This window comes from Falco biarmicus, chromosome 10 (assembly GCF_023638135.1).
Source record: "Falco biarmicus isolate bFalBia1 chromosome 10, bFalBia1.pri, whole genome shotgun sequence".
Lineage (NCBI taxonomy): Eukaryota > Metazoa > Chordata > Aves > Falconiformes > Falconidae > Falco > Falco biarmicus.
In genome coordinates this window covers 6,366,915-6,379,479 of record NC_079297.1, presented here as the reverse complement: position 1 = coordinate 6,379,479, position 12,565 = coordinate 6,366,915, and the positions used below count along the sequence as shown (strand labels likewise).

At 40.7% G+C, this 12,565-nt stretch overlaps 1 protein-coding gene across 11 annotated transcripts in view; it reads right to left on the bottom strand.

Annotated features, from left to right (window-relative positions):
* EYA2 (EYA transcriptional coactivator and phosphatase 2) overlaps positions 1 to 12,565 on the bottom strand; it is a 101,187-nt gene that overhangs the window by 57,445 nt on the left and 31,177 nt on the right. For 6 of the 11 annotated variants that reach the window (XM_056354607.1, XM_056354606.1, XM_056354608.1 and 3 more), the window contains exons 2-3: positions 2,274 to 2,392; positions 357 to 401 (exon numbers count right to left, since the gene is read on the bottom strand). In XM_056354607.1, coding sequence (XP_056210582.1) covers positions 357 to 401; positions 2,274 to 2,382 — 154 coding nt within the window. In that variant the 5' untranslated portion in view covers positions 2,383 to 2,392. Of the gene's footprint in view, positions 1 to 356; positions 402 to 2,273; positions 2,393 to 12,565 lie in introns of those variants that run through there. The other 5 variants (XM_056354609.1, XM_056354605.1, XM_056354602.1 and 2 more) reach the window with 2 other exon arrangements.

Here is a 12,565-nt window from a genome sequence, read left to right as displayed (position 1 = left end):
ACAGCTCAGGTAGGAGGACAGTGTGCCAGGGGAGGGACCATGAAACTTACACAGACCTAATTGCTAACAGAATCACCCTAATCACTGACAGAAACAAAACCATAAGGACTCCTTCTTCATGCAACCCCGATACACCTTAGAAAAGGAAAGCCCAGCAGCAACCCTGCCTTAATTCCTCTACCAATAAAGAGTGGGTTAACAGTAACCTATTTCCCACTCAACAGGCAGAGGGGTTTAGTTTAAAAAAAATTAATTTAAAAAAACTGACAAAGGATAGTGTTATATGAATGTACACGTTCATCTAAACATACAGATATAGCAAAAAAGACTGTTTCTAAATCCAAAGCTGGGCTTACCTGACTCACTTTCAGTCTCACTATGAAAAATCTGCTTTGACTTACCTGAAAGAAAACAGTTCAGAAAATTAGATTTTTAGATTGTAAAAACAAAAACTATACTATTTCTGTTACACTGCTGCTCCCTGCCAAAAAGGATTGCATTGAAGAAATAGACTTTTTTAGTTTTCATTAATTCATAATGCCTTTTACATCTGAGAAACAGGAAAATTTAAGCGTAAGCTTAATTTCTTTTCAAAAAATAACGTATCTTCAAATTTTTTGTTTTTGAAAGAGGTAACTACAGAGTAAATAAATACATTTGCCAAGAATGCCAAGTGGGAATTTACTGTGTGTCAATATACAATATACTACTGTCATTGCCAAAAAAAGCCAAGTTAAACCTACATGTGTTTCTACCCAAAAGTGCAGGACCACAGGCAAAATATGTGCACTTGAAAATTATATTGATGTAATTGCACAACTCATGATAAGCACCCATGAGAATAGCAGGTCAGACATCTACATGGACACCTACACAAATAAGTATTACAACTAGACTTGCTAAAATTAAAACTGTGTGTGTAATACAGAGCATATATTTGTGTGAATTTATTGCATTAAAAGCTCTGGCAGTCTGAGACTTGACAAACACACAAGTATCTTCCTGTTCTTCAAATTAACAAGAAGTATTTTCAAGGTAAAGAGCATAATCTTGGTAGCACAGAGGATCATTCCATAGAAAAATAACCATCATATTTCTGTAAGAAACACATCAACATGAGCTGTCACTAGCAAAGTGGTGTCCAACAGTGTAACTGCTACGTTGGCTCTTATTTATATTGCATAATAACAAATAGTTTCTGCACCAAGAAGTTTACAAAATGATGTATTTAAAAATCATTTCTAGCTCTAATCTGTTCTGCAAACATGTACATTTAAAAGGAGGTTTCTCTTAGATTGTTATCCCTTCCACTGCTCTTGTAAATAGGCAGTCATGATGTACGTGATTTAATCATGCAATTTCTAATGCCTTAGCAAACATACAAGCAAAACATCTCCTTGGCTTCTAAGAACCTATAAATGAAGGGTTAAACATACTACTAAAACATAATAGCCAGTGCCTTTTCCTAACTCCCCTCTAACAGGAAGGCTGACAGATCCTGACCGCAGCAAACAATAGCTGGGATTGTACTAGCAAGAACTAGTTCAGCTGCATCACTTGCCAATAATTTTTTTAACAGATTTAACATTCTTCTGTTTCCTTCACTTGAACAGTATGATGGGGGTGGAGGGGAGAAGGAGGAGAAGAGCAGATAAATTTCCATCAGTCTCAACCACTGAAAGAATTTGTCCTTGGTACCTGCCAAATATGAAACTTCAGATCAGAGGCCAGCCAGCAGGGCTAACCGTTTTGAGATGATAGCAATGATCTCAGAGTAATGCAAACTGGGGCACAGAGCTGCTTTGGCAAAATGTTTTCTGGCTCCACAATACGTTGTTGGGCCTGGGAGCCCGCACACACCCCACCCCAACAGCAGCAGCACAGCCACCAAAGCCCAGGGCTCACATTCTGGGGCTCTAGTGGGGTCCAAACGAAAACTGCCAGCTCTACACAAAATACGTTTTATACCTGCAATTCTTCCAGTGGAGCAAATATATACATGCACATGTGCATAGGTATGCACCTACTATACATAGATATATATCTACATACAAAACATTTCAATTCCATTTGCATTCAAACCATTGCTGAACTACAGGATTCAGCCACAACTGGAGTGTCTACAAGAAAATATTAAAAAATCTCAATTGCCCACCATACTGTAGAACTAACTGTCAGAAGCAGAGGCTTTGCATGTGGCCAGTTGCCTTTGGTTACACATATATACACATCATGTTAAAGCCAGTAAAAAGTAAGCAAAAGAGGCAGCCTACCTTCTATGTCATCTGGAGCTGTGGCATAAATGTTAGAAAGGTTAAGCTTCAGTCTGTCAGGGCACTCTCTATTTACAGTCAGGCTGGGTGATATCACTAGATCTAGCATTTCCTTATACCTGAAGGAAAACAAAGGAAAAATATAATTTATTCATTAATTATGCATGCTTACTAATGATTCAATTTTTTTCCCTAAGAGTATAAATATTAAAGCTGATTACCTAAACCCAGGCTTCATATAAATTCCACATAATAACATTCACTAAAGTTTTCATCAAAGGGAAATGCTGAATTAAAATGCAGTACTTGCTCCCTTGGAGATTACACCCATCTGATTAATGCTTTCCCTTTCTTCCTGGATTTTGCCATACAAAAACTAAATAACCTGATCTCTCATATGCCATCAGAGCAAGAATGTACACACCAGTGTCCAGTGAGGCTCCAGAACAGACTATTAAGGGCTGAAAATTACGTTGAGAGCAGTTAACACCATTACCTAGTCTTACAAGATAATGAGGTTAGCAGTGGTGATAGGATCAGTTTTCCAGGGGACACTTAAACCAGGCACCTAACTACAATATCCTGACCATTAGGTGGCAGTGGTACGAGGACAGTCCCTTTCACATAAAAAACCATCTTACTTAACCAAAAAATTTAAATGAACAATATACAGGACTTGAGCCTCCAAAGAAAAATGTAATTGTTTGTGTGCACATGACCTACACTATAATGAAAGCTTACAAACTCTGCATTAGACAAACAGTTCAGAAAAGAAAATTACTAAATCATTTTTTTCAGACCCTATGTACAACATGAATAGGTCTATTCGTCTAAATACCACCATTTTCAATATATGTGACTGAGTCCAGCTATACACCTTTTCAGAAGTGGGCTCCAAAGACACTTACTTCAAACAGGGCTGCTTGTTTTCCTTGGAAGCATTAGGTGTTTGGGATGGGTATAAAACATGGCATTAAGTGCACAGATTTGCGTACCTATTTTTGCAAGTTTGGGCAAAGACAACAAGGTGAGTACAGTAAAGAAACTGTGTGTTACATTAGGTATCTCCAAGACGGCTTTTATGCAAGGCAGGTTTCCTGGACATCTTTACCCCCACAGCGTTCTGTGCTTGTTCCTGTGCAACCAATGCCTGCAGCTGAACTGTGAAGAACCTACTGGCCAAAGAAAATTTGAAGCTAAGTTTGTCAATCAATTCTGGGTTGTTTTTGTTGGGGTTTGTTTGGTTGGTTGGTTGGTTGTTTTTTTTAATACACACAATGTATAGAAACCTATTTGAATTTTCTAAGACTACACCAATGCATTTTGCAGCTTTAGGTTCAAGTCCAGAACAAATGATGAAAAAAGTAGGACTCAAAGATGCTATGCCCTTTTTCGCTTTCTACAGCCACATAGAGTACACGCCTATTTCAGTCCTCCGGGGGTTACTGAGGGGAACTAGGGCTATTAGGGAAAAGTGTAACTGTGCTCTTGGACTGAGCAGGGCCCAGGCAAGAGCAGATGGGAGAGAGGGCATATGATGGTGAGCAGGTCCAAGGCACCTGGCACACCCCTGCTCTCTGGCTGGGACTTATCTGAGCTGGACTATAAAGGCAACAGACAGCATGGCAGCAACAGGCTGGCAGCAATCCATAGCACACCTAAACCATCATGAAGTTAAAATACAACAGCACATAAACCTGAAACCTTGACACTGGTCTTCCGCAATGCTAATCTACACACTTCTGGGAGAAGCAGGCAGGTTTGTGTTGATTTTCTGTTTAAATACCACTTTACCAGCTTTGAGAAACAGAGAAACAATAAACCACACACTTTTTATCTGAACCTCTCCAATCACTTTTACAAAGCCTGCAAATACCTGTGAGGGAGGATAGTAAGTATTGTTATGCACAGGCACAAACCAAATTAAGTATTTTACCTGTAACTAGAACAGCAAAGACCAATGCCGAGTTCATTTTAACTTCCCCACCTAACAGCTGGGAAGGCACTCTGCCCAGGCCGAGAAAGCATCCACCCTCTGTGGATTTGCAGAATTGCCAAGAATAGGTATGAAGAAGCATAACCATGCACAAGGTCCACAGCCTCAGTCCTCCCTTCTTGAAATGGGATCTGGGCTCCTCTTGTCTGCCTCCCTTGGAAATCCATGTGGACATACGCATTTTCACCACCAACACAGCCTCAAGTCCAGAGGCTGGTAAAGGCTTCCTGATTATGTGCCACGAAGGAGACCCTAAATCAACAGTGAATGACCAATGGGGTAGAAATACTGTACTCTGAATCCAACACTTGTGAGATTCATGCTTCCTAACTGCTGTGCATTATAGATTTGCTAAGAAAACAAGACTAGCATAAAAATCAGTGTTGCTTTGCAGCTCGAGGTTCTTTGTTGCTAGTGGGCCTCAAAGGGCTCCACCTTCAGAAATGTCCCTGTAAGACAAAGCACAACTGCCTCCCCCTCCCCTCCCTTAAGAGACAGACACTACAGCACAGTAAGACAGGAGCAAAAATGCAGGTGCATAGGGGCCACCAATCATGCTCACCACCAGTGTCCACGCAACCAACTGCATAGAAACACAACAAGGAGTCAGATTTGTACAAGGATACAGAAAACAGTCTCTAGCTGTAAAAATTCCTCCCTAAGTGACTCAGTCTAATGACAGAGTCAAAACAGCCATCCAGGACTCCTGACCTAACCCTAAACAAAACACAGCTCATGAGAAACTTTACTCAGTCCTGATAGTACTGGAGTAAGCTATGCTCCAAACTGGTAACAACAGAGGCTTCATTGAAGCACATGTGCATCTGCTTTATAGGCAGTCTCAGGCACGAGGAGGCAGGCAGATGTCTTAGAACCACGTACTGTCAGGGGTGGTCACAGCCCTTCTGCACACTTTGCTTATGCCAGAAGAAAAAGAGATTTTTTTTCCTGAAACAGCTAATCTCACTCTTGCTGGCACAGCCAGGCTGCCACAAAAGAAAGGGGTCAAGAAGATTTTTGTGGTGCTAACTTCTCAGTGGGGAGGAACAAGGTCTCTCCTACAAGCAACAATGGCTCCTAAGGCTCTCTTAAAAGCAGCAGGCTGGGCAAGGGCTCTTTTCCCAGAGGAATTACTTTCTTTGAATCCACTGGCACCCAATTAAATTTTGTTTGCATGGCTAAGAACGCAGGGTTTAGTTTTATACCAGGTTTTCTCTTCTGCTGTAAGCAATGTCTGATTTCCCCCCCCCCCCCAGACACCTTATTTCCTTAATGCTATACCTGAACTGAGGAAAAGCACTGCTGTCCTGTCAAGCTGGGGATGTTCTACATTGTTTCTCAGATAACACATGCCCTTCAGCATAATCCAAAACCCCATCATTCATGACACTGCCCGGACTGTTGCCAAGTGAATAGGAGCAGATGTTTAAAGTGAAATGATCTTTTATAATGATTAATGCACTTTAATTACATCATTATTCAGATATTTCATTAGCTACTCTGAAAATGTTTTCTGTTGGTTTTGTTCTGTTCACTTTTGTATTCACACAGTCCCATCACGCTTCCCTGGATTTGTTCTATAACATTTTCCCAGTTTTTTTCCAGCATCCATTTCTCTTTATGTATCAGTTGCATGTACAAACAGGTATCACTTCACAGAAATGCCGGGCTGGTTGTGCATGTCACGTGTATGTTCGCATTGTTAGTGGCTCTGCATGTTTTGCATGCACTTTTTACCAATTTGTTCATGTGCATTTCTTGTTTATGTACTACTTTGCAAGAGTTTCTGAAATTCCAGTTTTAACAAATGGCAATCTACATAAAATCTTCAGTAAAACCATGGAACCAGGATGGTACTTAAATGACATGCTGGAGTGCAACTGATGAAAATATCAGGTCTTTGCTTGCTTTTTAGAGCAAAAAATTTTCTGGCTTAAGTCATGTACAGTAAATCAGTAATAAAGCTTGCTGAATATGAGCTTTTATTAAAACCAGTGATGGCAGCATCTAGCATACTGGGATGACAGACATCTGGAAGAGCTTTTGGCTTCTATAATTAAGAAGAACCTTGTGTGAATTTGGTGCTCAGCTTTTCCATTAGAATCCCCTACTCAAAACCCAATATTTTGCCCTGAAAGTTGGCCCACAAAATCTCTGCTGCCAAGAACAGAAACTTTTCTCTTTACTAATGTTTAGGAAGGAAAAAAGAAAAATAAAAGTCTTTTTCAGTCATTCTGAAGCTAGGAATGCCAAATTAAACATTTTAAGGTTTCAAATTTTTGATCGAGGTGTTGGGGTAACCTACAAATCACATTTTCTTTTACAATGATGTTTTGAAGGCAGTTATTCCAGGCCCCAACTCAAAACACTCAAAACGTGCTGAAAAATCAAACTACTGAGCGATCCTATCTCTCTCCAGCAAAGTGCTCAAAGATAAGTGTAAGTGCAGTGCCAAAGTGGGACCCAGACTGCAGACTGAGTCAGCAAGGTGCTCTGGATACTGATGGTGATGAGAACTTGATGGATAACATTTTGAAAGGATGAAACAGGAAATCTCCATGGCATTGTAGGCAGATGCAACCACATCACAGCTCTGCTCAGCACAGCTGAAAGGCCAGAAGGCACCAGCACGGATGAAGGAGACTCCTCCCAAAGCTTGGACCTCTGCTGCACTGCCATAATTTAAAGCATCTCTCAGTCGGCTCTAAGTTGTTTTTAACATCCTCCCCACAACACACTAACGGCATCATCTTGGGACCACAGGCATTTCCATCCTCACTGTGGAAGAAGTGGACTTGTTCCTGGGAGTTTGCATATTTCACTTGTGTCTACTGTATTTCTGGGGTGAGAAGGTAGTATTCTGGCTTCAATACGTACAAGTACGTGAAGTAGAACGAATGTTCAAAAGAGCACTTCCAGGACATTTTCAGTAAATAAGACACCTGGGTAGTAAGTAGTACCAGGGTAAACTCAATGACCAAGTGACAAAGAGATTTCAGAGGGAATGTGTGCAAGGAAGGGCAGAGCATTTGCCCTGTAATGACAGCAGTCTGTGAGGGTACTTGAGCAACAGGAGTCTGATGGTACAGTTCAGAAAGGACATACAAGGTACGAGGCAAAAAGCTAGCATGGCTGTGGAAAAAAAATAAAGCGAATGAGCTCTGCATCTGCTATCAGTGGAGGAACTGATGAGTTAGGAATCCTGCAGAATGAAGCAGGTGAGAAATGAACGATAGGACTCCTGCCCCTGGGAAAAACCTGCCAGATCCTGCAATGGGAAAGACAAGATACTTTAAGGGAGCATGAAATTACAAAGAAAGTTTGGCCATGAAGGGAGAGGCAGATCTAGAAATTACTCTCCCTGCACCATCCCCATGCGATGATCTTCTCAAGAATTTTTACTCGTATCTGGCTAGAGGCCAAATACAAGCTTAAACCACTAGATCTTCCTAAACATATGCATATGCCAACACAGAGCCCTAGGCAAAAGTGGTACAAGCCAAGTCCTCTGCTTTTAGCTTTGCTGGGAAGGAGAACAGTAGAGACAGATTGCAGCCTAATTGCAAGAGTAGTATTTTTGTTTTGCTTCCATGACTTTATCTGGTTTTAATTACTTGATCAACTGCTTTCACCTTTATTCTCCTCAAAAAAGTGCTACGCATCATAAAAAAGATGACAGTCTGATTCCCCACTTCGTTTCTAAAGTGAATTACTAAAAGATAACTGCAGAAAAAGTGGGAAGATGGCTTTCTGAATTTCTGATACAAAGAAAACAAACCAACCAACCAACCCACCCCAATCCTAAAAAGTTTGTCTTTCACTCCTAGGGAATTCAAGAGTTGTTGTAGTTTTTTCCCACATGTGTAAAATTTTCAAAAGCACCTGCTATGTCTCATTAATTTTCATTGGGAATTAAGACTCCTACTGTTGTAGCCCTTGGGAAACATGGCAGGTTAGCCAGCTTTGCCAGGACTAACTGGTTACAAAATTATGCTCCCCATTTTACTGCACTCCTGCACAAAAAAAGGAATAATTCATAAGCAGGGAAAACCCTATTATCTTGCAGCCACCTTCCAGGTGGTATAACAATAGGGAATCTCGTATACTGATGATTTTGGCTACTTCTACCCACACATTTCAAGAGCAGAGGAAAGTAATTTCATTTCCTCTGTCAGTACATTGCTTCTTCGCACTGTTAGGACGTTTTCCCTCCATCTATAATAGATCCTTTGTTCCTTCCAAGAACTCAAAGATGCTTCAGCAGGTGAAAACCATGATACTATTTTCTGTTTTATAATGAATCTTAGCTCATCCACAAGTACATCTGATAGATGTATGCAGGAAAGGCCTGAATAGGCATAAAGTTCAACCTGAGCTGGCATAAATGCTCATGCACAAGACTGACAGTACAGCCATGATGACAAGATATCCTTTCAAGGTGACCTGCAGGGCAGCATGCCTCAGGCTGCTTATATTCCTGAAAGCTGCCTTTCACTGACGTAATCAGACAATAAAAGCAGCAGTACTTGTCTGGATTTATCATTGCCCAGCCCATTTCAGACACAAAAATAAGAGGACTCATAGTAGTATGGCTTGTAGCACAGCAGCTGGGGGTGGGGGTACAAAGTTGTATTATTCTCCAGCACGTAATATCTCAGGCTAAGGATTAAACCAAGAGGAACAAGAGAAAAGTTATGTGATAGGCAAGGGACACAGCTCATCAGACCGCAACCAGAAATTAAATTGAGGTGAGGCTACTCCAGATGACAGGCACAGAGCTAAGCTTTCCTGCAACCGCTGATCAGATTGAGTCAAGTATGAGAGATGAGAAAAAACAAACAGGCAAGACAAAAAAGGAGCCGAAGGCTGTACTGGCTAAACTCGATCCCACAGCAAGAAAAATCTTCATTTGAACTGAAGCAAGATGCCACTCGCTTTCTGAAAAAAGCTGGGAAGAAAGGCCCATCTGAGCAGTGCCTTTGTGCAGCTCAGAGAAAGCTCGGCAGAGGCTGCACATGGAGCATGCAGGAACACCCAAGCCCTCCCTGGCCAGAGGACAGTGGTCTTGAGCCGTGCTTCTTCACATCCCCTCATCACTCCCTTTGTGTACATATTGTCACACAGTTTTTAAATCTTACTGTTGGTCTTCTGAAATGCTCATCTCTTCTTTAGTCCAGCATAGGAATAGCTGGCCACAGGGTAATGTTAAGAAATCCTACAACTCTAATAAAGTAAAATAGATACACACACAGCTTCAGTTTAAACAGGCAAACAAAAACAACACAGAAACAACCACCCCAAAACTTGAAATAAGAGCACAAGCACCCAAGTAAGGTCTGGATCACAAATAGGTTGTTAATTCAGTAGTAAAATGAAAAACTTTCCACAAAAACAGCCCTTCCTTTTCCATATTTATTCTGCATATATCTAAAATTATTCACTTGAGAAAAAAAAATGGTTCGAGTTTACATTAAGATTTTCAAATTACTTTCTTTTTAAAATGTGTTAATTCTAAACAATTTTAAGAAAAATAACTGAGAAAATAACAAAACAGACCATTTCTGTCACACTTCTGAAACCACTATTGTTTAAAAATACCCAAAGTACTCCAACAACTTTAAAAATCCTTTCCCACATGTTTGTTTTGTTTTGTTTTATTTTACATGAGACAGTATTTTTGATCACTTTTACTTTCACTGGAAGTTTTCTGTCTTGCTCTAACCCATAGACCAGACAGTAAAAAACAAATTAAAAATCCTGTCTCATGAATTTTTCAGCCAACTTTTTTTTTTTTCTTTCTTTTTGAGGAAAGCCTGCTTTAAGATTTTTGAGAGCTTGGGACTAGCAAAAATAATTGCATGCCTTGTTTCCCTGGAAGTCCTGAATTTCCAGATGCACTGGCTTGCTCCACCAGGCTTTATCACCTGGTATGCTAGACTGTTTTTGAAGGGTTTTTTAATTATTTTTTTTGTAAACACGCTGTTTCTTTCTTGTCTCAGACCTGTTAGTTAAAAAAAAAAAAAAGCTGGCTGTCTTCATAGAAATAAATGTTCTTCCCACTCCTACAATAGCTGCACAACTCTTCTCCAGGTGCTCTTTCCCCGACTCCCACATTGCAGACACAGAGCAATACTGAGAAAAAAGAGGGGGTCCGGGCTGGGCTGTGATCCCCCCCCTGCACTTCCTGCAATTAACTCCGGAAGAGATTGAAGGAAGATAGACTAGGGGAAGCATCAGCATTTTCTGGTTGAGCAGTCCAAGGTAAAGGGGATTCAGTGCATATAAAAACAAACAAGACTAGCTACCTTCACTGTTTGTTATGGAGGAACAGTCTGAAAGGTAGCTTGAGAATTCTAAGTGAGTTAATGATGGGGTTTGTGCCACAGACCTTCAATCTGACAGCCTAACCAGAAAATATGTAATTGCTTTGAGTCACTGGGGTTTTCAAAATTAATTTCAACACAAGTATTTCACTTAGAATAAGTCAAAATGAGAAAGTTGACTTTTTCAGAATGCCTTTTTTTTTGTCTAATGAATGTTTGCTAAATGGAGCAACATTTGCAAAAGATATTATTTGCCAAAGAATAAAATTGTTGAGCTGTCTTGCTGTGGACAATCAAGTACCACACAGAACAGACTAAGTTGGTAACAAAATGCTATAAGCTTATAGCCTACAATCATTTGAAAACTAAAATTGTGTGTATACATAAATATATATGCACACAAACAAATGTACATATATCACCTCTTTCCGCTTCCCCATTTCTCTTTGACATTCATAAGCTTTTTAATTTCCTTACACCTCTTCCTATTCAGATCCCCCAAGTGTGCCAGGGCTGCCACGGAGCTGCAGAAAACCACTCCCGTAGCTTCAGCTGCACAATCATGGTCCATAACACAAACCAACTGCCTCCAAAGATGGGGCTTCACAAACCAGGTACCTTAGGGTCCAGCTCATGAGACTTACTTGCCACTACTTAGGCACCTCTTTCCATTCTGAAGAACTATGATTTTTATTCTTTCTCTTCAGAATCACAAGGGCTAAAAGAACCACGCTTCAATGTAATCACAAAAATATGATTTAAGAAAAACGATGAGATTTAGAATGAGGAAATAACAGCTGATAACTTAGATACTCATGCTGAAATCATCTGGGTTCTGTTAGGGGAGTGTGCAAGAATGTGTTTTGTCTTGTAGCCTACTTGTTACTTTTAAGTCGCTGATTTCATCTAGCTTTGAAATTTGGAGGAAAAGGAGCTCTGAGAAACTAAGTAATCCACAGTTCTTTAGTGAAAACAAGATGGACTGAATAATCCAGTCTCTTACAAGGCCCTGACCGACTCTTGCCTGAATGATGTTGTAGGCAGCCTCAGCTGCCCATGTGCACTGGGGCCTTAGAAGCTGTAGGGCTGGTGGTTGCCCCTAAAACAGCAACGTGGTGCAGGATAAAGGTGCATGTAGTCACCAGGCTGAATTTGACATCAGCTAGGGAGAACTATATGTAATTGTTGAAGGAGACAACAGAGAATTGCAATTCTACTTTTGCTTCCAAGTTCCACCACTAACAGACTGGGCAAGTTTCTCAGGACTACATTAAGACCTCTATAAATGTGGGAAATACCATATAAACTGCCAATTAAGTTCTTTTTAGGGGCTGGAAAGTGCTCTGAAATCTTTAGGTGAACTCTGTTACACCATCGCAGTATCAATATCCATGCCAATGAATAATGACCATCCTGAACACAAGACAGCCAAGAAAGAGGTGAGGCACGAGAGCTGTCCTTCAGGGCATGTTCTCTCACTCATTTTTGGTCCAAAAGCTCTCCATTCCCAGACTATGAGAATTTCTTCACCCCTTTGATTTACTTTTTAAACCCGTCACAGACCTGCAATGGCTCGAACAACCCAATAAGAAAGGTAAGCCTGCCCCTTTATAACAGGCCTGTGTCAGCACCTCCATTCTCAGCCTGTAAAGGAGTAGCATTCAGGGAATAATAATTCAGAAAGAGCTATGGGAAAAGAACTATGAAATATAAGTTAGTAAAAGGACCTTGGATGTGAGGGAAAAGTCTAGTATAACAGCATAGGTGAGGCTGGAGTGAGAATGACATACCCTCTCCTTGGTTAAATCCCCCAAGTCGGACCTCCTCTGACCAGAGAAGACAGCAAAGAGGAAAGCCTGTTGTACGTGTAGAAGGTTGAAAGCATCTTTCTTTGTCTGGGACTCTTCTCCTGCCCTCCTGCTCCCAGTAAGGGAAGAGAAGACTATCTCATCTGTCTGCAGGAATAAACCAAG